General features: G+C 46.1%; 1 protein-coding gene across 2 annotated transcripts; it reads right to left on the bottom strand.

The window, feature by feature from the left end:
* Positions 1-224: 224 nt before the first annotated feature.
* Positions 225-27,106, bottom strand: LOC147897940 (uncharacterized). Of its 2 annotated transcripts, XM_087380736.1 has the most exons (6): positions 26,880-27,106; positions 26,032-26,163; positions 17,571-17,737; positions 971-1,022; positions 795-861; positions 225-534 (listed from the first exon to the last, which is right to left on the bottom strand). In XM_087380736.1, exons 3-6 carry the CDS (start codon positions 17,724-17,726, stop codon positions 444-446), a joined length of 366 nt encoding a protein of 121 aa, XP_087236862.1. In that variant the 5' UTR covers positions 17,727-17,737; positions 26,032-26,163; positions 26,880-27,106; the 3' UTR covers positions 225-443. The 2 variants fall into 2 exon arrangements, with proteins under 2 accessions (XP_087236862.1, XP_087236861.1); XM_087380735.1 differs by lacking the exon at positions 26,032-26,163.
* Between the last annotated feature and the right edge of the window lie 318 nt (positions 27,107-27,424).

Raw genomic sequence — 27,424 nt, forward strand, 5'->3', positions numbered from 1 at the left:
TACAATCACCTAATTCAAGAGAAGCACCATTTATTTGGAAAATGCTTACATCGCTCCTCATAGCTTCTTTAATGTGATGCAATAGGACAGCCATGCATAGTCCTTACTCTTAACATGTGCCAAGTTTTGAGCAGATTCACCTTTTAGATATTGACAATTACTGAGTAGAAATGCCTCCTTTTCTAAATATTTACAACTACCAAGTACAAGTCCTGCATCCGATAAACCCAAAAACAAACATTTATAAAGGCCCAAAATGTCAGTAAATATTTTCCTTTCGCCAGGGGTAAAAAGAAAGAAGAACGTATACACCTCAATCAAAAACAACAGGGGCTGTTTGGTGCTTGGACAATCAAGCCTAGAGTACACTGTGCTATATCAAAATTGGCTTCATTAAATATGTTTTGAAACAGAATCTACTGCAATTACCATTTCAAGGAATCTTAGAATGCCTTTTTTTTAACTTCGGCCTTCTGGTGCATTATGCCTGACAGCTTATGGACTTCGTACAAAAGCCCCACAGAAAATAGGAAGCTGCACAATTCGACAATTCTCATTAGGATATACACTAAAAAGGACATGTTTTCAATTATGTTAAAATATTACCAGTTTCCAAGGGACATAGAGCACATAATACATTGATGCAAAAATGTGCAAAGCTACTGTGCACAAGGGTCACATTGTGTGTGAGCAAGCAGTTGCATTTGCTACGTATAAAGACAACAAGAGTGCTGAAGCTGCCAGACTGGTGATGTCCACATGCAGCTTAACTAGTGTTACATATAGAGACTTACCATGTAGTCACACATACTCTATGCACAGCACTGGCTGCCACTGCTGCAATAATTTCTGCAAGCAATACTGCAAAAGTACAAAACAAGTGTTGACTGAGATTGAGGAGTTCAAGGCTCTCCATTACGTCCATTCCAATCCAGTTCCATTAAACAGCATCATTAATTGCAGTACTCACCAGCTCCCCATCCAGTTCGGCTGTTAAGAGACTCCTGCCAGTTACCGATGAACTGCAAACAATTACACAATATTAGACAAACACCCGACTTATGTTGGAATACTGAAAAGAAAGAGTAGAGTGGACACAAACTCAGAATACTTGCTTATAGAATGAAGAAGAAAGAGGTCCTTAAGTAGGCACCTCATACAAGGTCACTGACAACACTGATGACCTCAAAGCTCCACAATCATCTCCTCAATCTGCTCCTAGATTCACTCAATCATCCTATGTGGCTTTTCCACCACCTAACTGTGCTTGTGGGCACCTAACTGTGCCTCTAGCACTCACACATAGAAACATAAGGTGTGCCTGAGGCATACATCTTGAGATATCCCAACAAACCCCCCCTCAAGGGAATGCCTCAAGCTATGTCAAGGATACATCTAGTCTCATAGTTTCTCATGCCATCTCATGGTGGTCAAGGATAAATCTATGGCTAGGTTCTCATGCTAGCAAGGGTTTCCTTGGGTGTAAGGTAAACAGAAAGGGATACAAACAGACCTTCCAATGGTTATCTCCCCTACATGTACATGCACACAATGTCTGTAGGAGGTACCATGGAACAAACATACACATGGCCTACATCATAAGGTGACCAGAGGTGTTTACAAAACACACAACACACAACACAATATAATTTATTTTCATTCATTTTGGAGGACTATCCAGGCTGAGTACCTTGACATAAAAAGAGAGATCTGGAGCATACATAGAGATGTTTAAAATGCATAATCTTCAAAGGATGCCTCATCTTGTGGAGGCTCATTAACTGTAAGTAGATTTGCATTTTCTGTCTTTGCTTTGGCTCTGCAGAACTTCTCACTATGGTTGTTTTTGCCACAGTGCTTACATGGATTAACTTTGAAGCAGTCCTTTGAAAGGTGATTTGTCTTTCCACAGTGATTGCAAGGAGAGTACTTGCCCTTCTGGAATTTCATAACATAAGCAGTGTCATTGCCTTTCCTTAACTCCATGTGTCTTTCTTCTTCTTGGAGAGCTGAGATAATGCCTTCAAGGTTTGGATTGGGAAGATTCTTCAAAGTGCTTACAATGTGATCAAAGCTTTCAGGCATACTCTTAAGTAGTACTGCCATAGCATCATCAGGGGTGATAGGAGAGTTGATAGAAGCTAACTGAGTCATAAGACTCCGCATATAGTTGACATGGGCAGCTAAAGTAGTATCACTTGCCATCTTTAATTCAAAGAAAGAGATTTTAAGTGATAGTTTAGAAATATGAGAGCTTGCACCAAAAATCAAATCTAGCTTCTGCCATGCTTCCGATGGAGACTCCAAGTCAGATATATGATGTATGTAATCATCACCCAAAGCTAAAGCAATTATACCATATGCTTTTTCTTCTCTTGCTGGATCCCTTGCCGGTCGTGTCGGAGCTGAAGATTCTCCAGCATTTGAGGCCGTAGAAGAAGCGGTAGGAGTAGGTTTGACAAGTCCCCATAAGTTCTCCCGCATTAATGCAAATTTTACCTTCATTTGCCATGTATGGAACCCCTTTCCATTGAACTTCTCAAGATTATATATGGTAGCCATGAGAGGGTCTAACCCAGATATTGGGCAGTGTCTATCTCTCTTACAAGGCAAAAATAACTGAAAGACTTCCAAAATATGAGCACTTAATGTAGCAAATAGTAGTGACTAGATTTCAAACAATGATGCTTCTTCTTACATGCTTCATAGAAGTGGATGAAATAAACATTTTCCAATCAAAACCAGGTCTAGCAAGTCAAAACAAAACTGAATCCACACTTGTACTAAAGTTATTGAAAGCTTCAAAAAACCAGAAATGCTAGAGTAGCATTTTATGTAGCATCATCTTCAAAAACTTGTCCAAAACTGTCAAAACTGAAAAGCTGAACTTGGAGGGCTTGTAGCTCACTCTTCAAAGCAAGGAAAAGAGGGCTTTCTGAAGCAAAAGAAAGCTCATATACCAGAGAAGGTCCAGCACAGAGGTTGGACGAAATGGTGCGCACTTTTGCCCGGGAGAGTTGCTACAGGCTGAAACTGAGTTTTGACGATTTCTCCCTCGTTACTGAACCAAATGACCTGAAAAATGGCTCAAAATCTTCGTCTTGAGGTCACCCATCTACTCCTAAGAGGGCTCAGGCAATGGCGGAGTATGCAGGGAGTATTGAGCAACAGAAGAAATTCGCTGTTTGGAGAATGGCAGCCACCACAGACGTTTTTTCTTCAATTGCTTGCAGGTGGAAGTTCGCCCATACTAGAGGAGTTTCCAGCTCAGAGGGTTTGGGCAATGGCTGTTTGTAGATGGAGAACCAAGCTCTCAAAGATTTTGGGAAGAAAGAGGAAAATGGAGAAGAAGAAGATGAAGAAGAAGATGATGATGTGGCAGAAATGGGCTCAAGGGGGATCAAAGGGCTCTGATACCATGTTGGAATACTGAAAAGAAAGAGTAGAGTGGACACAAACTCAGAATACTTGCTTATAGAATGAAGAAGAAAGAGGTCCTTAAGTAGGCACCTCATACAAGGTCACTGACATCACTGATGACCTCAAAGCTCCACAATCATCTCCTCAATCTGCTCCTAGATTCACTCAATCATCCTATGTGGCTTTTCCACCACCTAACTGTGCTTGTGGGCACCTAACTGTGCCTCTAGCACTCACACATAGAAACATAAGGTGTGCCTGAGGCATACATCTTGAGATATCCCAACAACTTATACATGCAGAAGGTTATAACATTGCTGGTGCTAGCCAAGGAAGAGGCACAAGGATGAAATGAAGAACCTATAGGGTTCAAGGGTTGGCGCTACAACTTCAGCCAGAGGTGTCAGGTCTCCCAGCCAGAGGACGAGGTGTCAGGTCTCCCAGCAAGCGCATCCTCTAGCCCACTAGAAAAGGCTTGCCCCAGCCACCCACTTCCACAGCCCACAAAAACCAAACATATCCAAGCTCCAAGTCCAGCTCACACTCACCCACCAGATGACCTAAGCTGGCACTGCACAAGCCTTTGATAGAAAGGTTGACTAAAACGAATATGCACACATGCTGTAAGACCAAAATGTTGATGTAACAATCAAATCACATAGCCATAAAGTGAGGCAAACTGAAGTAATGAACAACCCTGGGTATGGGTTAGCCCATAGATGCTCAATTTAGTAAGCCCCTAGATTAGGAGGCAGAAAGAGGTATTTAGGGAGAGCTAGCCTCCACTTGCTGATCTGTTTATAGGGCATTGAAGAAGTCAATACTCCACCTCAACGCTTCGGCAGAGTATCAGCTCAGCAGCCTGGTCAACGGTACTAATCAAGTAGCAGACGAGATCTGCTGTTCAACTCCAAGGCAGCCATATAGGGCTGCACGGTGAGGCCTTTGGGGATATTGCCCCTCCACTTCGAGCCAGTGAATTTCATTGAGGAACATGCAATAAGGAAAGTGTAATGCTTTTATACCAAGTCTATTTGCAGTCATTCCTGTCTTTCTTTCTTCTGCAGATAGATAGTCTTTGTAAGAATTTGTCCTTACTGCCTCCTATTACTCTTCCATACCTAGAGCATACTCTCTTTTTCTTCAGTTTTTGGCAGTTTTCCACAAAGGCGAACATGAGGACAAGGTCATTCACACTGTTTGCCTATTATGTGTCTCGAGCCATAGGGCAACCTTGTTGAAAACGTCCATTTAATACTCACACAGAAAAAGATGGTTATGGTATAATACCAAAACAATCACCTCCTTGGGCTAAATCCAAGTTATACAAATGCTCAAGGGTAACTCTTACCTATCTTATCATGCACATAGAGAGGTGCCTTAATTTGTAGGGTATGCTCAAACCACAACAGTCATTCGCTTGGTGGTTACAATCGATAAACACCTTCAATCTAACATTGAACAATCCCAATACAAGATCGTAACCAAAGATTGAATGCCAGCACACAGGAGACCTGGTGTCCACAATTGGAGGCACTTGTGGCCTCTCTCACATCTTTGACATTGTGCCAGGGGAGGTCATGGAACTCCTTTAATTGTGTATTGGTAAACCAATATGTAGCTTCATATTTCCTATAACTCAAGAAGGCAGTGACAATAGAATCCTCCTCCAACTTCTAACTTCTTCTCTTCAAGCTATTGCGGGGCACCCAACGTATTTTCTGGCCGTTTGTGCTTCAACCCCATTGCTATCTGTCTTGCAATGCATAGAAAGAATTTGCTTGACAGAGGAAGTGAAGGATGAAAAAGTTTCCGATGGTGGAAGCAAATACAGAGCAGCAGCCATAGATGAGCAGAGCAATGCAATGGTTAGGATGGCAAGACAATGGATGTGGCCAATTGGTAATTCATAGGAGATACAAAGAATCTGAGAGGATTAGAGAGCTTGAGAGTGGTAAATCTGGGATTTTCCTAAATTAACAATATAGTCTTCTAGCATGTAACATTAGCGTGGTAACCAATCTATTTTAGCAAATCGTGATCCACTCATGTGATTGTCAATCGAGTCTTGTACTAAATAAATAGTGTTTCATTGCATGAACCACAGCCAAGGGTTTCTTCTCCTGCACATGTTACTATGCTATCTAAACACATCTCTTGCTTTCAATGCTTTCGGCATTGCTATATGGACAAAGTTTCATTGCATGAACCACAACCGATTGGCACACGGGGTATAAATGATATCATGCCAGAACCAACGGATGTGGCCATAGATTGGGCCTGCTGCCCCCCCCCCCCCCCCCCGCCCCCCCCAAAACCAGGTTGCATCAGGCTACCTGCATGTTCTAGATTCTGACGCTGGAGATAGTCTCCCAAACGATGTTCTCCTGCGAGGGCTTTGGGTGTCATTGAGTCAAATGTAACGCCTCAAGACTAGTGATCAACTCACCTTCAAGAACCTGACTAATGCCCCGCTCACCATCCCACCTAAAGCTCTTAAAGCGGGCAGCAGACGGCCCTCCCAGAACCACAAGTGCCACTGAAAGAGCTCATCTCGGTAGGATCGGGATCAATGGCCCAGTAATTCCACCATCTCCCAACCACTCTAAAGAGGCCAAGACACCATCAACTTGACGAACAGGGTCTGTCAGATCTAACTCTAGCAATAGCAGTACTTCTTGAGCTATGCTGTAAGAAAACCAGGTAAGGATCAAAATATTCGGCTCTAAAAGGAACTCGAGTGGCACCTCTGTCCTAGAAAACTGGCTGAAGAATCGAGAGAGGTGCTCGGGATTTGGAGCCGCCCTTGTTAGAAATGACCCAACAGAGGGTACGCACAGCAGAAGACTGATAGTTATGCCCAGGAGCTTACACAGTGTGGTGTGGGGTGTGGAATCACAAACTTCTTAACTTATGTGCATAAAATAGATGTGCAGACTCATCGATAGACAATGAACCAGCCAGATAGAGAAACCACTAAAATAATATATTTCCGTCCAAAGCTATGGACACAATACAAAAGAGATAGATCCAAAGTCCCACCAATGGTGTGGTCCTCTGATCTTACCACAAGGTACTTCTCCTATCTGCTGGCTATCTCTAGACTCGAGCCCGCATGCTCCACCTCGAGCGTCTGTAGACTCTCTGTCCAAAATGGTTCTCTCTACCTTACTGCCTGTAGATCAGCCTAGGTAGACAGCCCTTACTAGCTCAGTCTGCAGCACTCTTTAGGTCTCTTTCACTTCCTTCACCTCCTAGGAAAAGGCCCAAGGAGGCCCTGTCTGCTGTAAATCTGCTGCTCCAGAGAATGAGGTATGAGGGCACAAAGGCCCTTCTTATATAGGGCACAAGGCCCTCCAGAACCAACTGACCAGCCAGCCCTAATTGGGTCGACTGGCTGGTCTGTAGCAGCCCTAACCAACCGACCAGATGGTTGGCTAGTTGGCTGCCTATCCAGCCCTATTTAGGGCCCTTTGTTCCATGCAGGGCCCAGCCCCTTTCGACTGCTTACCCCGCCACCTGCCAGCCCTGTTTGCAGGCCATAGACATGCCCAATACCTGCTGCAACAGTGCGACACCATGCTGCTACTGATCCGCCTCTTCTCAGCCCTTGTCCAGACCCTGGTGCACCCAGCACACCTTCCGTACACTGCCCTGCAGCAGCCCGTACTGATCCGTACAGTGGCTGTACCCTTTCTCTGGGCATACCTTGCCCTAGGTCTCCCTCCCCCATGCTCTCCTCATTTGGGGGCTTACAGATGGGGAGGTGACCCCTCTCACCGGCACATCTCAGCCCAATGCCAACACGTCAATGACGATGCTCCAGTAACTCGCTGGTCATAGTCCTCTAGAACAATTCGGTGTCAAAATATTTTCCTAGCTTTTCATCCAGTGGCTCCTGCTCCACCAAGTCTGGTTTTGCTTCCGCACACCATCCTGGTACACAGGTCCATCTTTGATAGCACCTCCTGGCACCACCTCCTTCAGTCATGTTCCCGCCTTCGAACTTGAGCAATCCAGCCGTCACGATCTTCCAGTTGTCCCCCTCATAATGAGTGAACAACCTGGAGTCTTCCAGGCACCATGCTTTGAGGGTCTGTTCCAACCCGTCCTTCCTTTGGCAAGGTCTGCAACCAATGAATATTTCCAGATAACCTGGACCATGAACTCTCGCTAAGTTCTCAAGCAGGTACTCTTCTGGCTTCAATACTCTTTGTCCATCACCTTCTAGCAAGCTGCGTCCGCGAGATTTGAAGAAGCACCAATACTTCCCCTTCTACCTTCGAAGCAGGCAATTCCTTCCAATCTCGTATCACCTGGTCCTTCCAATCTCGTATCACCTGGGACAAATGAAGAGCAGAGTCTCTCCACAGCATGCTATAAAGGCTCAAATGCAGAATATCAACTACATACCAGACTGTTGTACTACCTGTGTGTTTGCTCTGAAGGCAAACCTTGTACCTCATCGAGGCACCCAACAAAAGCCTGTGTAATCCTGTACTATACCCTTCTGAAGTACAGCATCCATCTATCCATGAGACCCCAAGGCCCTCCATGGAATCCACCCTCGCGTTAGTGTCAACAGCCACGCACCTGGAAGGTACCAAGCGCTCCATGCTGTCCTTCACCTTCACAAAGGCATCTGACTCCTTGTCGACTCACATCTCTATGTCAGACATCCTTAGTGTGATTTCTTGGTCAACATATCTGACCTCGGTAACACTCGGTGATGTCACTAGGAATAACTCTTTGATTACCACATTTGCTTTGGCCTCTCCCTCTGAATCTGAGTCGGACTCCTTTTTGTTTTTCCCATCCGCCTTTTTCTTTCTGCAGTCCTTTGCAAAATGTCCAGGCGTATCACAATAGAAGCACTTTTTCTTCTACTTCCTCTTCGAAGTCTCCTCATCATCAGAGTCGTCTTTCTTGGACTTGCCACCGTTAGGCTTGCCCTTTCCTTTGCCAGCGTAATTCTTTGCCAGCATCGCCTTGTCGTCTTTGTCGTCGTTGTAGAGCTTCTCCCGAGCTTCCTCCTGTAGCAGTAATGGACCCAACTCCTCAAACGTTAGAGGTTTGGTCCTCTGTCCTGCTCTCACGGTCGTAACAAAGCTCTTGAAACTCCAATGTAGTCTCCTTAGTACCATCAAGGCCAAATAGCATGAGTCTATCTTCTAACCAACTGTTGCCAGCTGATCCCTCACCACCTTGACCTTCGTCAAGTGGCTATGTACCGTATCTCCTTCTTCCATATCAAGATTGTAGAGTTGATGCTGAAGAAGCAAAATCTGGGAGGTGTTGTCCATCTCATATAGATCCTTCAAAGTGACCCACGCCTCTACTGACGTCTCAGCCATCTGGATATGTGGAAGAACAGAGTCCGCTATAGTCCCTATGATTAATGCCAGGGCATGGGCATCTCTGTCTTCCCAAGCTTCGAGCTCCTCTCTGTCTATTGCCACGAATATCTTCCCTTGCCTATCCACTATGTCCTCCGGCTTCGACTCCACTCCCGTTGTCAGTTTCCATAGCTTCCAAGCCACTAAATGACTCCGGATCTTCACTTTCCAAATCGGGTAGTTGGCCCTATCCAGCTTCCCAAACTCTCCGAAGTTAGGGATAGTGAATGAGAGAAAACTAGGGAAGGAGGAAGGGAGAGCAGGGGCGGAAGAGGCTATAGAGGTCGACATCTCTGCTGTTATATCACACAACAAAGTCAACCAAACTCAATTTTCAGTAGACCAGAGCTCTTAACGCACCTGACTGAACCTGAGTCACCCTCTGTCTCGCAAGGGCACAATCCTCCAGTCGTGGACGTCGATTCCCAAGAGCTTCTGAATCAGGGTCGTCCTTCAGCAACGTCCCTGCCTTCAGGCTCCCACACCTATAAGCCTCCTACTTGGGCTCTGATACCATGTTAGAAATGACCCAACAGAGGGTACGCACAGCAGAAGACTAATAGTAATGCCCAGGAGCTCACACAGTGTGGTGTGGGGTGTGGAATCACAAACTTCTTAACTTATGTGCATAAAATAGATGTGCAAACTCATCAATAGACAATGAACCAGCCAAACAGAGAAACCATCAAAACAATATATTTCCGTCCAAAGCTATGGACACAATACAAAAGAGATAGATCCAGAGTCCCACCAATGGTGCGGTCCTCTGATCTTACCACAAGGTACTTCTCCTATCTGCTGGCTATCTCTAGACTCGAGCCCGCGTGCTCCACCTCGAGCGTCTGTAGACTTTCTGTCCAGAATGGTTCTCTCTACCTTACTGCCTGTAGATCAGCCTAGGTAGGCAGCACTTACTAGCTCAGTCTGCAGCACTCTTTAGGTCTGCTTCACCTCCTAGGAAAAGGCCCAAGGAAGCCCTTTCTGCTGCTCCTGTCTGCTGTAAATCTGCTGCTCCAAAGAATGAGGTATGAGGGCACAAAGGCCCTCCTTATATAGGGCACAAGGCCCTCCAGAACCAACCGACCAGCCAGCCCTAATTGGGCCGACTGGCTGGTCTGTAGCAGCCCTAACCAACCGACCAGATGGTTGGCTGGTTGGCTGCCTATCCAGGCCTATTTAGGGCCCTTTGCCAGCCCTTTGTTCCATGCAGGGCCCAGCCCCTTTGGACTGCTTACCCTGCCACCTGCCAGCCCTGTTTGCAGGCCATAGACCTGCCCAATACCTGTTGCATCCATACACTGCCCTGCAGCAGCCCGTACTGATCCGTACAGTGGCTGTTTCTCTGGGCATACCTTGCCCTAGGTCTCCCTCCCCCATGCTCTCCTCATTTGGGGGCTTACAGATGGGGAGGTGACCTTTCCAACAGCACTAGCCCCTCATGGAATGACACTGGGATGGCTACATCAATCTCAACAAGCCTACTTCGAACACTCCTTAGGTGTGCCACTCCGCTCCTCCAACTACTCAGGCAGGCGACACCAGGCATCTATAACGAGGAGGGTCTATTGTCCTACTGTGCCCAACTGATGTGGATGCGGTGGCTCAATATGTGTCCCCCTGATCACGAGCCTCTAAATGCAGATCAAGTGCAAGTGCTCAAACTCTTGCCTACACTACATACTAGTCTGAGTGAGCTGGTGGAGAGATGTCACCACACCCTCATCAACCTCCATATTAACAGGGACCCCTTCCCTACTCAACCCTAGAGCAAGCGCTACTTGGCAAATACTGATCCTCCCCAACGTAAAGGGGGTGATCCATGTGCCATCCAAACCTACCCATAAAATGTTCCAAACCCACCTCCAGAGCTGTCCCATATAACCTCTGTGAAGCATTAGCACGACACAATGGACTAGGCCATGGTCAAAAGACTTTGGTTCACCACAATTGCTCGGCCTATGAGAGATAGCTTGGTTGAGCTCTAGTAAAGGAGCTTCCTGCACATACTCTCTAATACTAGCACTATGTTTATCTACAGAGATATCCAAACCCACCTGATAGCCAAAGTAACGCATCATCTACCTTTGAGGTATCCATCGAAAGCTAAGATCATCCCCACTATAGAGAAACGATAGAGAAACGATAGGGTTTGCAGTGGAGCGATCAGAAAATAGACAATACTCAGATACAACTGAAGAACGGAACTCAGAAAACATAGTGCCTGTCGGTAATATGAAAAACTGAATACAAGAACCTCAAGCCGTCGTGTCTTAAGGACCGTGGCTGAGGTGAATCAGAAAGATGATTCCATGTAGAGAAACTGTAGAAAAGATAGCAGTAGAGGGAGCGAAGCGCAGTCCTCCATGTAGCTCGATGATGACGAAGAAGATGAAGGGCTAGAGATGCCCTAGGAAATGGCTGAAAACCAGCATGCTCTGAGGAAGGAACCTTCAGGCTATCTGGAATAGCAACATGATGAAGAAAAGGAGCAGATCTGGAGCAGGAGGGGCAGATCTGGAGCAGAAGAAGTAGAGGGGCAGATCTGGAGCAGGATGGGGCAAATCTGGAGCAGAAAAAGCAGAGGAGCAGATCTGGAGCAGGATGGGAGCAGATCTGGAGGAGAAGATGGAGCAGCCAGGAGGCAAGAAGGAGAGGCAGAGAGAAGGCAGAGAGGAGGCGGAGAGGAGCAGATCTGAAGAGGAGAGGTAGATGGAGCAGGCGGGGCTACAGCAAAGGATGGTGGAGAAGAGGAGCAGCTGCAGGACCTGTCCTGTCTGAAGGAGTGTGGGGGCAGATGCCTTTATAGGCAAGACCTAGCTGGTCGGCCAGCTGGTCGGCCAACTGGTCGATGGGCCTGCCAGTTGGTCGGCCAACTAGTCGGCCAGACCAGCTGGTCTTTCTGGCCACTTGGTTGGCTGAGATGGCTGGCCTTTTGGCTGGCCTGTGAGCTGTTAGATTGCCCCATAAATTGGGGATTGTTGAGTTGCTGAATACCCCCTCTCAATTGCCAATTTGGAGGGGCAAACATTGTGTGCTTGGAGCTTCGTGTAACGATGTCGATGGTGGTGCTAGCTATCCCTGTGAAATGCCCAAGAGAAGATCACAAGAGGAGTGCCCTTGCAAGGAAATTGTTCACTTCCTCAAGTGTCGGAGTTACAAGTAGGATACCATATAGAAATAAGAACACTGTGAAGCCTGAGAGAATAAGCCACCCCCTCTCACCGCCGAAAGGTGGAGGAAAGAGCAAAGTTAAAGAACAAATTTGTCGTAGCAGCACTGATAATCCAGAGAGGTCGGAGCTGAACAGTGAGCCAGCCAGTGTGTGTCCGATCTTGGACCTCGGGAGAGAGGAGTCTATCCCCGCCTCCATGCAGGTAGAAGATTCGAAACAACAGTCATCTAGATACATTTGAACAGAAAGGGTCCCGCCTAGGGAGAACTTGTAGATCCTGGAAGTCGATGCCGATGGTGGTAGCGGTGAAGAATCATGACCCCCTCTTTCGAAGGAATGGGGAGTGTCAAGCCGGAAACCGAACAGGGAGGTAGGGATGGGAGTAGAAGATGGAGTTCTGAAAGGGAGGGAGGGATGGGAGTAGAAGATGGAGTTCTGAAAGGGAGGGAGAAATGGGAGTAGAAGATGGAGTTCTCTCCCTTAGTGCGCAGCGGATTGAAGAGGAAACTGATATGTTCATAGGAGTGATGCTCCCTGTACCTATGGCCTCCATGAAGAAGCAAGATCTTTAGATCACCAGAGATCTGGGGTCTTTAGCTCACCATGGCTCTGATACCATATAGAGAAACGATAGAGAAACGATAGGGTTTGCAATGGAGCAATCAGAAAATAGACAATACTCAGATACAACTGAAGAACGGAACTCAGAAAACATAGTGCCTGTCGGTAATATGAAAAACTGAATACAAGAACCTCAAGCCGTCGTGTCTTAAGGACCGTGGCTGAGGTGAATCAGAAAGATGATTCCATGTAGAGAAATTGTAGAAAAGATAGCAGTAGAGGGAGCGAAGCGCAGTCCTCCATGTAGCTCGATGATGACGAAGAAGATGAAGGGCTAGAGCTGCCCTAGGAAATGGCTGAAAACCAGCATGCTCTGAGGAAGGAACCTTCAGGCTATCTGGAATAGCAACATGATGAAGAAAAGGAGCAGATCTGGAGCAGGAGGGGCAGATCTGGAGCAGAAGAAGCAGAGGGGCAGATCTAGAGCAGGATGGGGCAGATCTGGAGCAGAAAGAGCAGAGGAGCAGATCTGGAGCAGGATGGGAGCAGATCTGGAGGAGAAGATGGAGCAGCCAGGAGGCAGGAAGGAGAGGCAGAGAGAAGGCAGACAGGAGGTAGAGAGGAGCAGATCTGAAGAGGAGAGGTAGATGGAGCAGGCGGGGCTGCAGCAAAGGATGGTGGAGAAGAGGAGCAGCTGCAGGTCCTGTCCTGTCTGAAGGAGTGTGGGGGCAGATGCCTTTATAGGCCAGACCTAGCTGGTCGGCCAGCTGGTCAGTAGGCCTGCCAGCTGGTCGGCCAGCTGGTCGGTGGGCCTGCCAGTTGGTCGGCCAACTGGTCGGCCAGACCAGCTGGTCTTTCTGGCCACTTGGTTGGCTGAGATGGCTGGCCTTTTGGCTGGCCTGTGAGCTGTTAGATTGCCCCATAAATTGGGGATTGTTTAGTTGCTGAATACCTACCCCCTCATGTGAGTGCTTCCTCTGATCCAGTGAGAAAACATACTAATTTATTCCACTTGGTCTTGGCTCCCAAAACCCTGCAATAGATCTCCAGAAGATGTCTCACTCTCTAGGCTCACTGCGATACCCTCCACATAAAGGGCCATGTAGTCTGCAAACTCTAAGTCTACAAGATCCTCCTCCTGTTCAATCAACAGCTGCGTCCCCACTAGGCCGGCATCCAAGGAAGAAGAGGCCCACTGCCTCCACCACGAACGAAAACAAAAAAAATAATCCAAGGAGCAGCCCTGCCTCACTGAGAGGGGGAGAGAGAAAACCTTCCCATGTGACCTGAAATCAGCATCTAGCTGGCACTGCCTGCATACAGAGCTGAAATTCCCCATCGCCGCTACTCTGACAAGCCTAATCTCCATATAGTCCCCTCCAAGAAGGACCAATCCACCTTGTGTAGGCCTTCTCAAAATTCAAGAGAATTGCAGGCAGATGCCGCACCCACTCAGTGGCTTCCTTGTGGCTTCCCAGAAGGTGAAGATGTTGTCCAAAATACTCCTCTTGTAGACAAAACTAGACTACATGTTGTGAATGATGTTTGGGAGAAGCAGTCACAACCTAGCTCAAGACCTTGGCCAAGCTCTTGTATGCGGTGTCTAAGAGATCCAACACCGCTGACAAATGTAAGTCTCATCCCTTGCAAACAAATCCATCCCTCGGCAAGAGACTTGGGTAGGTATCATACATTGGAAACCTTGAAAGGCCAATCATAGCATGATGACTATCTAGATGATCCCAAAAAGCACGAAAGAACAGTCCTCCTTGGGCATTTCTGCACCAAGAGGGCCTGGAAGATCTCAAGAAGCTCCTCATTAGTGAAAGGGGTCTCTAGCTGACTCATCATGCGTGGTGAAACCACTTAGGGCATGTGGACCCACAGCGTCCCACACCTCCTCCCTTGCTGCCCTCACCTGCAAAGTCTCCTCCAGGAAGATCAAAGGTATCGGTCATCTTGAAGATTTTCTAGAGATCAAAATGGAGCTGTCCCCCCTCATCTCTCAACCTCCAAAACAGTGCTCTGGTTTGCCTATGTAGCGATCATTGGCCCATCCTCATCACTCGGGATTATGCCACTTGGTTCATTAGCGAATGGCATCCTAGTTACCTAAGCTTGGTTACTCAGACTTGGTTGGCCAGGTTGCCTAGAGGCCAACAAATTAACAAGCAACCAACCAACTTGATCATCTCATAAGGTCCTTAACCCTCAACTGCAAGTGAGAGCTCCAATCAATTGCAAACCTCACTACCAATTTGGACATTCTCACCCTCTAACACTCTCAAATGAGATAATCAATGGTAACCCCAAAATAAAACCCAAACATAGGGACAACCCTCCATGCTTAATCACAAGACAAACAACACAACAATTAATCATATAACTCATCTCTACTAAAATCCAATCGAGAGACAAGATGATCTATTGGTACCATTGCCCCATTCACATAGTCCATCTTCAAAAAGACAAATAGGAACTACAATGATGCCAATGAATTGATCTTCCACCAGTAATGACCCTTATACATAACATAATGGTCATCCCAGGCAACCATATTCCCATGATGTTCATCAGACTCTAACTAAGGAATAGGTATATCCATAACAACAAAGAAACTCAGCACAATACATTGCAAAACTCCAAGGATGGCCAAACCCATAAGTGCAATCGTTAGGTATAATCCAACAAAAGCAGCATTGGAAAGGTTAATGATCACGATTCACCACAAACATCCAACCATACCAAAAACTTGATATCCAAATCAAATGGCAACAACTACCACAACAATACTTCAAATCAACAACAAAGTAACACCACCTACACCAAAAATGAGAAAAAAACCAAAAAATAGGGGCAACTAAGCGGACCTTTTCATCTCCATGGATCTCAGCCACCATCTTGTTGACCTCATTCTCGTGCTCAGCTTGATCCTCTTTGGACACTAACCACATGGCCACTAGTTGGTCATTGGCGCTTGGTCCAAACTCTACTGCAATGCTAAGGAGTTCTCCTTCAAAAGGTGAAAGAATACATCCTCCATAGATTATCCAACCATAAGATCATACATTTGAGCAAGAACCTCGACAGAATCTTGGCTCCCTAGATCCACTACTAGTCGATTTTCACATTCTTTGGCCCTTGCTAGATGTGACTCTAGTGCTCAATGTGATGGAGCAAGGCTTTTAAGGATTGTTTGAAAGACTGGGAATGACCTCACACCCTAATCGACTAATTTCCTTGCACCACAAGAACCCCAATAGCCACATATGAATTGGGCTTGGTATCCCAATGACTTAGAATTACATCCCGACTCGAAGATCAAACACAACTTCTCAACATAATCCTTCCATATCCCTTGAGTCTACGAAGTAAGTGTATTAGAAAGGTCAATCAAAGTGTGCACATCCAACATCAACACTGATGAAAAAGGATTGGCATACCCCCTCACTTGTCTTCTAAGAATTGGTTGAAAGCCAAAGCCTTGACTCTTTACACTTTCTATCGCACGGAGCTGAACGTGAACCTATAGTCTGAAAAAAACAAATGGTCATCTTGTTTCCCTGTTGTACTCAGCAAGCCCACGAGCAATGGTGCAAGTACTATGTCTGTCTGGTAGGGTTAAGCGAACTCACACATATCTATCTATCAACCATGGGAAGTTTGGCTCCTTCTCCCTCAACGTCTCTATCGATGCCAAATCTCGCCCAAAGGGCCTCTCTCTCATCTTGAAAGCCTACCTACATCTCAAGGCCTAAGCCTGCAACTCTACATTGCTCCTCTAGATGCCCTTTGCTATCCCAAGAGCCCAACCATCAAGCGGGCGAGTATCATCTATGAACCAAACCGGCTATAGCGTGTTGGACCACCTCCTCCTGATATAGCATGTCCAGAATCCTCATACCTCACTGGGGGAGTGGTTACTCCAAATGCAGGATAGAAGGGGAGTGATCAGACATTGTTGTGTTCGCAAAAATGCCTATGGAATTTCCCTTGTACAAAGCACAATCCTCAAAATAGAGCCTATCGTCCAAGAGACCATCCAGCATGACCAAACGAGAAAGAAAGGCTGCTTGGAAGCCGGGTAAACGCAAGCTCCCACCAAGCATCATGGCCCCGGATGTTGAAAATGAACTACTCCCAAGTGCCGTGCTCACCATTGGCATGACTGAGATTGAAGCCCCACCTTGCTTGTCCTCCTCAAATTCTAGATAGACGAAATCACCTCCAACACTCAAGAGTCCATGTCAAGGTGACAATTTGTGAGTTGCGCCCAAAAAGCCCCTCTATAGCTGCATGTTGGTGCATAAATATTCAGGATCCCAATACAAAGATCCACTAGCCTAGTTGAAGACCTTCGATGCCAAGGCTTATCCAATATAAATACAACTGCACCACTATGGCCTACTGCTGATGACTAGATCTCGAGACCTCGACCTGGGAGGAGACATATGTGTCTCATGACCTCTGTTGCTAAGAACGTATGCTCCTCCAGCATCAAAGCATCTATCGGGCTCACTGCAACTCCTATTTCATGAAAGCTGTAAACGTTCCAACTCACACCATCCAACCCATGGGGACAATAGAAGTACTCCTTACTTTCCTCCTCTCACGTTGCTTCATTAAAAAATCAATTTAGGCAAAATAAAACATGCAAGTAGAGCATAAGGGTCCTAGGATCCAACTTCGAATGGTTTTTCACACTTTTTTATCCTTCATTTTTGTTGTGCTTCATAACTAATCGCTATCACTATCTTTGGAATAAGCATACAAAGATGGAACTATTGTATAATTTATCATACTCGTTATGTTTAAAACAAGGACATGACCATTGAGCTATTGCATAGAATAGACAACCTTCTAACCACAAGCACAGCATCAATATGATGCCTGCAGTTTTTACATTAGCACTGTCTGCTTCAGAAATTTCTACCACAATTTTATTATCATGAGAGCATGTCAATGATCAACATGCTTTTGAACAAGAACAGAGGTCAAATATATGGAAACAATTGGCATACCGTAAGAGCAAGGAGGAATAAGAGGGAGCTGATAAAGCCTCCTAATATGGTGTAAAGTTCTGAAGAAGCCAATTTTTCTTTCCACATTTGTTGTAGAGAGAGAGTGATGATAAAAAGTAAAAAGGAGTACAGCATCGAATTCCCCGTACTTGTCATCTGGCTCCTGGCTGCATATATCCAAAGCATCCATGTTAATATTAAACTGCAAATTCAAAAGAAAGCCAAAGTACACAATGCTAATGAGCTCCCAGAGTCAGACTTTTTGCCTGTGCCCTTTGCAAGGGACACCACATATCCCTAGTATCCTTGCTTAATTTTACACAACGCATAGTTTAAGACAGTACACATCAATTAATCAATCCATCCATCCGTACAAAACAATTGGACCAAACATAGGCTGCCACATAGTAGAGAAGAGAGAACATGTGAGTATTGTCTGTATGATACACCTCTACGTCTTTGCACCAAAAGGCAATGAGGATGGGTAGGATCCATACTATATGGGATTTCAAGGAGGTTGCTTTTGGGGCACAATCAGTTGTTTGTCTTTTCTTATTAGGACAGTTGGTCATCGTATGGTTCGTCCCTAGAAATTTAAATCACAGCCGCTCTTTCATGGTTCTTTCCGGTCCTCTGGTTTCCACAGATTTGCTAATGTGACTTTCAACATTTTAGGAAAACCATGGGAAGCTCCTTCTTCAACACCTGCTTCTTTCAAAAGGGAGAGATATCTGGAACTTAGCAACAAAGGCAAGTCGCCCTTTCATTATACACTTTTGCTCAACAGAATCATCATGGATCTAGGTATAGTGGATAGCCTCTTCTAGAGTCTTAGGATTAAACCTCTGACCTGTAGAAAAATAGAGAGAAAGGCTTGCCCAATATAGAAAGTTCACACTCTATGAATAAAGGAACATGCCCAAGCTCATGCTCTAAAAACATAACACATAATGCAATCCACATCACCATGCACAGGATAGAAAGTTCACACACCATGCAATACACAAGTCCAACTCAGCAGTCAACTCAGAAAGCATACTGAACTGTCTATGTATTGCAGCAACAAAATAACGAGCCTGTCAACAAAGATCGAACATATTATTTCCACAATGCGGAGGAAACATTGCTGCACCAGAACTCCTGCTCCACATACCTCCAGGAGAAGTTTCAGTAGGTAGAGGTAGGCAGAAACAACAGAGGATAGGCACTGGAAGTGGGGAGAAGTGGCAGAAGAGGCTGGAAAGGACTGTGGAGCAGTATTTATAGGGGCTAGAGGAGACCCTAAACTGGCCGACTGGTTCCAGGCCGACACTGTTCAAGGTTTGGCCAACCTGTCTGGCTAACCAAAAACTGCCAATCAGTCTCCTGCTGGCCAACCTGCTCACTGGCCTTTAGAAGGCTCACTGCAGGGTCAGTTTCCCTCAAAGTGGGGTCTGTTGTTCTCCAGCCTCCATCAGCTATTGCTGCGCCTAAAACAGGGCCTCAAAGCCCTGAAAACTAAGGATCTCTCTACAGGGCATAATAACACCAATGCGAAATTCCCAAGGAGGCGTAATGTCCCCTAACAGGGCTCACAGACAGGTGCTTCACCCCCTTTCAGTGCCTGACTGTGGGCCTATACCTACTCGCTGAAGAAGATACTCCAGCTGCTCCCAAGAAAGTGCCTTCGTACGAGATCGGCCACACAACGAAGGAGCTCCACCACACCATCCTCAATCAGCTCCCAGATGAAATGAGAATCCACCTCAATATGGTTCATGCAATCATGGAAAACTGGATTGTGCGCTATAGCAGTGCAACTCTCACTATCATGCTGGATCAATGAATGAGCCCAAAGTTTGCCAAGAACTGTTTGAGCCAAATAGCCTCACAAGAAGCTAACCTTGCTGCACGGTACTATTCTGTCAGTTGAGAGAGCCACCGTCTGCTGCTTCTTGCTTGACCAAGAAATGAGTCCTGATCCAAGCAAAAAGCAATATCTTGTAGTAGACTGTCACAAATCAACATCTCCACCGCAATTTGAGTCTGTGTATCCTTCAAGCTAGGCTCCAGAAAATGTCAAGTCCTAAGTTCCCGCTAACTGATGGTACATCGTAGCATCAACCGAGGGAGAAGAATCATGTTTGGCCAATTTGCTCGCTCAAACCATCAGAGTAACTGCTGGACTGCTCTTTGCCATGCGGAAAAGTTCCAAGCAATGCCTACGCTGGCTGAGAAAGATCCCATCAGCCAACCTTTGAACCTCATTCCAAGTAATGAAGATCTCCTAGGCCTGTCATCTCAAACTCAATCATGAAGCATGACCTGTGTATCTCCTATCACACTATGGAGATTCCCAAAGATGATAAGGCTTTCAACATACAATACAATGAGCATGATAAGATGATAAAAACTTGGAGTAAGTCCAATAGTGACAAAGACCTGATCAAACCTATGATACCAAGCTCTCGGGCCCTGTTTCAACCCGCACAACGCCTTCTTCAACTTGCACACCATCTGCTTCCCCCCAACCTCAAGGCCCGAAGGCTGCTCGACAATTTCCTACTCCTTGTCACATCTCAGAACAAGTATCCTTCTTCTAATGATTTCTTTAATTTGTCTCATTGAAGTTTCCCTTAAAGTTTCAGATATCATCGACGATGTTCACCCAAGTTGTAACTATAGGGTCAAGTCTCTGAATTTCGTTAATGAAGGCCCGACCCAGAATGATAATCTCTAGCATTGGTTAACAGAGAACCTAATCTGAAGTTGGTAAGCTGAGGTCCAACCAAGGAGCCATCAAGGTTAGCTGACACATTCTGGTTAAGGCTGGCTCAAGTAGATTGAGAACAGACCTAAGATACAAGAGACGATTGCCAGGTACATCAGTACACACCTCCGCCTAATGTCTCTACAAGCACCAGAACTGAGGTCGCTAGGTAGCCTAACCTGGTGCACCCAAATTGGGTAAGGTTTTGGGGTGTGAGCCCGTACCTTGGAATTGCTGGATCAAACTAGCAATCTATAAGTGGTAAGATCAAGAGGTTATAGCTTCTACGCTCTAGTAAAAGAACCTCAACAAGAAACTCATTTTCCTTGTGTAGCACCAATTTGTGCATCGACTGCTATTTGTGCATATGTCATGTCAAAGCGAGGTCATGCAATTATAAAATGATGAGAAAATATCAAAAGGGAATCCATTTCGACACTTCTCCATCATTAGGTCCTCACCCATAATTGAGGTTGTTTTGCGCCAACATGATGCATATTGTGAAGCACTCATGATACATCTTGTGAAGCACTCGTGATATGTCTTGTGAGCACTCTTTCTTTCTTTTTCTTTTCTTTTTTTCAAAGAAAGGACCCTTCTATTAATGCTTCAAAAACTTTCATACAAAACAGCAGCCCCAAAGGTGCTAGGTATGGAAAAAACTGGGGATATGGAAAAGAGAGCCCAGGAGGGCGATTTTGTGGGGCCAGTAAAGGGCCCTATTGGGGCTGGTTGGGCTGAGCCAACCAGGTCGGTTGGGCCAGCCAACCTGGTCTGTCCAGTCGGCCCAGATTGGGACATACTGGTCGGTTTTCTCAGCAGGCCTTAGTGTTAGAAAATACCCAACAGAGGGTACACGTAGTGGAAGACTTATAGTAATGCCCAGGAGCTCACACAGTGTGCGGTGTGGGTGTGGAATCACAGACTTCTTTACTTATGTGCATTCAATAGGTGTGCAGACTCATTAATAGACAATGAACCAATCAGATAGAGAAACCACCAAATAATATATTTCCGTCCACAACTATGGACACAATACAAAAGAGACAGATCCAGAGTCCCACCAATGGTGTGGTCCTCTGATCTTACCACAAAAGTCCTTCTCCTATCTGCTGGCTATCTCTAGACTAGAGTCCGCGTGCTCCACCTCGAGCGTGAGTAGACTTTCCGTCTAGAATGATCTTCTCCACCTTGCTGTCTGGAAACCAGTCTAGGTGGGCAGCTTCCTGCAAGCTAAGTCTGCAGCACAAGGCACTTCTTTCTCCTCCTGACTGTAGGCCCAAAGATAGCCCTGCTGCTGCTCTTTCTGCTGATGGAATTGCTGCTCCAGATGATACTCAAATGAGGCCTGAATGGCCTCCTTATATAGGCCCCAAGGGGGGCTGATAAAAACCGACCAGCCTGTTACAGAAACCGACCCAGTCTGTATGAAAACCGACCCCACAGTTCCCCATTTATGGGACTGTGGGCTGCCCTTTTGGGGCACTCATTACAAGGGCCCTTGGCCCATCTTTCAAGGGCAGATGCCCTATAAATACAGGGTCCAGCCCCCCCCAAAATCTACTGCAGACAATGCGCCTCCTGTCTAGATCCATCGCAATCTGTCCCAGCCTGTCTTGCTTCTGCTCCGGGCTTGTTCCAGCTCTAAGGCTCCTGCCTGAGCTCCGTACGCCAGCCGTACAGCAGGCTTCTGTATTCTGCCATCCTTCCGTACTTTCCTGGCCCTCTATCCTGCACATAACAGCCCTAGATGTGCTGCCCACATGACAGCCATGATGCTGTCTATGTGACAGTCCCTTTCTGTCTTTTCTTGTTGGGTACTGCCCTAGGTCTCCCTCCCCCATGCTCTCCTCATATGGGGGCTTACAGATGGGGAGGTGACCTTTCCAACACTTAGGGCCTATATAAGGAGAGGCTCTTGGCCTCATTCATCATCCAGCAGCCAGCAGTTCCAGGGCAGAAAGGAGCAGCAGGAAGCCTACTCTCTGGGCCTATCTACAGGAGGTGAGAGAGTGCAGCAGGTGCTGCAGACTAAGCTCTAGGGAGAGGTTGGACCTTGGCTGTCTTCTAGGGCAGCAAGGTGCTGAGATCATCACACCTTCTAGAGCAGCTATTCACAAGCAGGTTGGAGCAGTGGAACAGCTATCTTGGGGCCTACATTCAGGAGGACCAAGGGGGACCTGTGTGCTGTAGACAAAGCTTGGCAGGGGCTGCCCACCTAGGCTGATTCACAGGCAGTAAGGTGGAGAAGAACACACTGGACGGAAAGTCTACAGACGCTCGAGGTGGAGCATGCGGGCTCGAGTCTAGAGATAGCCAGCAGATAGGAGAAGGACCTTGTGGTTAGATCAGAGGACCACACCATTGGTGGGACTCTGGATCTATATCTTTTGTATTGTGTCCATAGTTTTGGACGGAAATATATTTTGGTGGTTTCTCTATCTGGCTGATTCATTGTCTATTGATGAGTCTGCACATCTATTGACTGCACATAAGTTAAGAAGTTTGTGATTCCACACCCCACACGCACACTGTGTGAGCTCCTGGGCATTACTATAAGTCTTCCGCTGTGTGTACCCTCTATTGGGTATTTTGTAACGCGTCATCTCCAGAAATCCAGCCAAACAACAGTGGCATTGCCTCTCTACCTGCATCTGCTCCAACCACAGGCCTATGGGCAAGCCTCCATGGGCGGCCAGCCAGAAGAAAGAGATCTTCCTCGGCTGCAAACTGGACCATAAACGCGTCCAAAACCTAGAATGGACCTCCTGGGGCACCCTCTGGGCCACCCAATGCCTCTCTCTCTCAAGGGGGTCCAAGTCAAAGAGTCCATCTGAAGCCTCCTGCCACATCTATCTCCTCTTGTATCAACAAGGAGCTCACTTCCTCAAAGGTAACGGTTTACTCCTCTCACCGAACCCCGGTAAGGAGGAGGGAGTCGGTTTAGTAACAGTAGTGCTAATTGTTAGAAAATACCCAACAGAGGGTACACGCAGCGGAAGACTTATAGTAATGCCCAAGAGCTCACACAATGTGCGGTGTGGGTGTGGAATCACAAACTTCTTTACTTATGTGCATTCAATGGATGTGCAGACTCATCAATAGACAATGAACCAACCAGATAGAGAAACCACCAAAATATATATTTCCGTCCACAACTCTGGACACAATACAAAAGAGACAAATCCAGAGTCCCACCAATGATGTGGTCCTCTGATCTTACCACAAGGTCCTTCTCCTATCTGCTGACTATCTCTAGACTCGAGCCCGTGTGCTCCACCTCGAGCATAAGTAGACTTTCCGTCTAGATCCGTTCCACCTTGCTGTCTTTGCACCAGCCTAGGTGGGCAGCACCCTCAGCTAAGTCTGCAGCTACTGTATGCTCTCTTCTCCTCCAGTGATGAGGCCCAAGACAAGATCCCTGCTGCTCCTTTCTAATGGGGTTTTTCTGCTGCTCCAAGTGATGTGAAATGAGGCCCAGGGCCTCTCCTTTTATAGGCCCCAAGGGGGCTGGCAAAAAACCGACCAGCCTGTTACAGACTGGCCGACCAGACTGGCTGACCAGTCTGTGGCTGGTCCAGCCCTAAAAGGGCACACCCCCCAGGGCTTTTGGCCCAAACTTTCAGGGTCCTTTGGCCCTCCATTCAAGGCAGGTATCCAGCCTATAAAAGGCCTGCCTCCTGCCCACTGACAGCCACTTTTCCTGCTGCATATCTGGGCCTGCACATCCTGCCATATCTGTGCCTCTGCCAGGCCCTCTTCCCAGCCATGTGTCCTGCGCCGTACACTGCTGATGTCATCGCACCCTGCCAGGTCAGATCTAGGGCTTGCTGTCCCCGCCTTCTGCTCCTTCCACAGGTTCCGTCCTTTGCAGCCTTCTTCTCTTGTGAGGTGCTGCCCATGTGGCAGCCCCCTCTCTCTTTCTTCTCTCTTGGGCACATCCTGCCCTAGGTCTCCCTCCCCCACGCACTCCTCATTTGGGGGCTTACAGATGGGGAGGTGACCTTTCCAACACTAATTGCTGAGACTCTTTCCTTAAATTAGATCCTAAGTTCCTTAACATCACAACATTCAACTTCAGCTCGTATCCCCCAAAATGACACTCCATGATACTTTCTTGCTTGCTCATCTGGACTTATGGAAGAGAAATTATGTGCCTTGAGGAGGGTAGGCCAAAGATAATCCATATACTCTAGCACTAACTCACCAACTCTTTGCTTGAATGAACCCCATTCCATAAGCATCTCTCTTTCATAGTCTTGAGACTTCTTAAATTCAGTACATGTATGTGTAATTGTACCTTAAGCCTCCGAAGTCTGATGCCATCCTTTTAAGTAAGACCATAGAAAAGTTCATCTTTGTCCACTCAGTTGGTTCCTCACAAGCAAAGTACATGACTAAGTTCCGCATCCAACCAAGTAATACATAAGGTTTATGGGTGTAATTCGTCCCAATTTAGTCTTTTGAATGCACTTATGTCATCGATGATGGGCACAAGATTCCCAAAATGAAGTTGATGATGTGGGAGACTTCAACCTATACTACTCATACTCTCTTCTCTTTAACTTCACTGGCTCCTCTAATAACAGTGAAAGTCCTTTGGCAAAAGTCCTTCAAGAGACGAACAGAGGAATCTTGTAGCAATTCACAAATTGCCAAGAGACCTTCCAAGTGAAAACCGTTGTCCTAAACTGTGCCTAACATTGGTTACTTTAGCCAATTAGTTTGTGTACAAGAAGACCCAGTGCAAGTTGTATGTTTAGATGATGTCTTAGTACTAGCTCTAGTCTGACACAAGTAGAATTGCTACAAGATAGGACCTTTCTCACCTTCAAATATAAAAAACACTAATACGACCTCATGTTGGGGCTGTTTTGGCAACTCTGAAAACTTGAAAGGCCCATTCATAAGAAATTGTAGGTCCAACCATAGGGCCTAATAAGGTGGACCCTGGCCCAACCAGCTTACTTGCACAGCTGGCCCAGGTTGGGTCTGCCCAACTGACCTTACAGGTCGGGTTAGGCCAGACCAGAGTTAGCAGCCCCTAGTCAGCTATTTGGCCCAGCCCCCCTTGGGACTCCAAATTCAGGTTAGTTTTGCTCACTCTATGCAAGTTTGTGTGCACCATTATGCATGAGTTTAGGCTTCTGTCCTTAGATAAAGAAGGTTCAGTCTTGGGATTTCAGCCTATGCTCCTGCGTCTAGCTTTGTGATTCTTTTCCTTTAACCTGTCTTTATAGAACAACGAAAGATACAAGCTTACTACTCATCAATTGTAAAACAGCATAAGGCATCATGATCAAAAGTGCAAGAAAATCCAGTTGTGCACAACCACATGCACTACTATACAAAGCATGTAGCACGCTGCCATGAATGCTGCTGTCTGATACGGATATCGTACATGTCTTCCTTGTCATTGGTCCATAAAGTTGCATACAGTGGTGCCTAAAGTAGCAAAAGATCTACTACATATGTTACACATGAATGTGTACATGATGAAGCCATATCTATCCTCAAATCAACGAGCTCTGGCTCAAAAGAATAGTATGACATGTAAGCTGGAGAACCATCCACTATAATAAGCGTTCCACCATTATATGCCTCTGCCTATGAGCTGTAAAAGTAGCAAGAGCTCATTAACGATTGGTATTCATGAACGAGCCCTGCACATTAAGAAATCTGAGGTCATAACTTGAAGCTGCTTCCTCATACCTGCATGCCTGAGCTCGGATCAGTAAGGAATTTTTTATTTTCTTCCGAATCAACATTCTCTGACACTGAATTTCTGAAACAACTCTTTTCCTAGCAAAGATGTCCAAAGTAGTTTGCAACAAACCATGTTCACTGCAAACTCATGAGAAACGTGGCAACATGAGATCTCATGAATTCCTAGCTGCTAGGGGGAAACTTTCCTCTAACCATAGCATAGTCTGCATCCTGGATGGCATCACATCTAGCCCTCGAACTGGCTGTAGGAAATTACATGTGAAGTGAATTATTATAGACACATGTAATATAGTCAAAGGAATTTCGCTCAGCTATTCTAGTATTATCCTATAAAATCCGCCTTGGCGCAGAGGCCATGACACCTTTTCACAAAGAGTCAGATTTTAGGATACTCAAACGGGCTCTGCACAATTATTGGTAATCATCCACTATAGATCATCAGGCATTACATAAAAAAAGCTCAATTTATAGATCGTGTCTCCAGAGCAGATTTGTACGACCATGCAATTAAATGATAATCGGCGATGTGGACATATCGCACAGTAGTAGAGAACCACACAAAACAGCGTCTTGTTATATGGCATTTCGTTTTCGCTAATCTACATACGGCCGTTTTGAAATTAACACTTCACAAACCGGTTTTAGCCTCGAATTTTAAGGTGATAAGTTATTCTAGCGATTCTTTGTTAGTAATTGCAGGTTAGATCAAATGGCGTCAAAAAGTGGGTGACCCAATGGCAGAAAACTCAGAGTGTGAGGAGAAGACGGTGAGAATCTTCGTCAAAAGGTGAAAGGAAGACACCAAATCGCTAAGGGAAAGAGGATTGACGTACCCGCCATGCTTGAAGGCGTAGGATGATGGAATGAAGTTCCGATTTCTGATGTCTCTTCGTCTTGAGAGCTGCGATGCAGCACTTCAATTGCACTAACCCCTAGTGTGGTGGGGGGTTGGTCAAAACACAAACTTTTTTTTTTTTTTAAATAAACAAGCTCAAGTGGCCTGCCTTGGAGATCCAAAATGAAAGGAAGACGAATGGGATGCCAAGCAAGGAAAAGAGGGCCCGGGGAGAGGGAGAGAGAGAGAGAGAGAGAGAGAGAGAGGGAGAGAGGAGGACTGAAGAACGGAAAAGGAATGGTACTAACTAAAAGTGGACAGCAAATTATCCAAAATTCGGAAAAATACACAAATCCCCATTTTCGTTTCTACTGCAAAGCCTTTACTAAGACCTGCACCTATGGCAGGCCAAAAAAATTGCACTAACCCCGTTGGTCAACTTCTTGGGTTTCTTGTGAGAAAAACCTAATCATACCATGTTTTATCTACTTGCACCAATTTACAACTTGGATTATTGCCAAGAGTCAAGACCGTTCTCCCTTA

This window comes from Dipteris shenzhenensis, chromosome 10 (assembly GCF_047967505.1).
Source record: "Dipteris shenzhenensis isolate YYH24624 ecotype China chromosome 10, Dip_SZ_1.0, whole genome shotgun sequence".
Lineage (NCBI taxonomy): Eukaryota > Viridiplantae > Streptophyta > Polypodiopsida > Gleicheniales > Dipteridaceae > Dipteris > Dipteris shenzhenensis.

Coding starts and splice junctions, on each gene's coding strand:
- LOC147897940 (XM_087380735.1), bottom strand. Junction 1,023..17,570: donor TATTCCTCCTTGCTCTTACG/GTATGCCAATTG, acceptor AATTGTTTGCAG/TTCATCGGTAACTGGCAGGA. Junction 862..970: donor CCGAACTGGATGGGGAGCTG/GTGAGTACTGCA, acceptor GTACTTTTGCAG/TATTGCTTGCAGAAATTATT.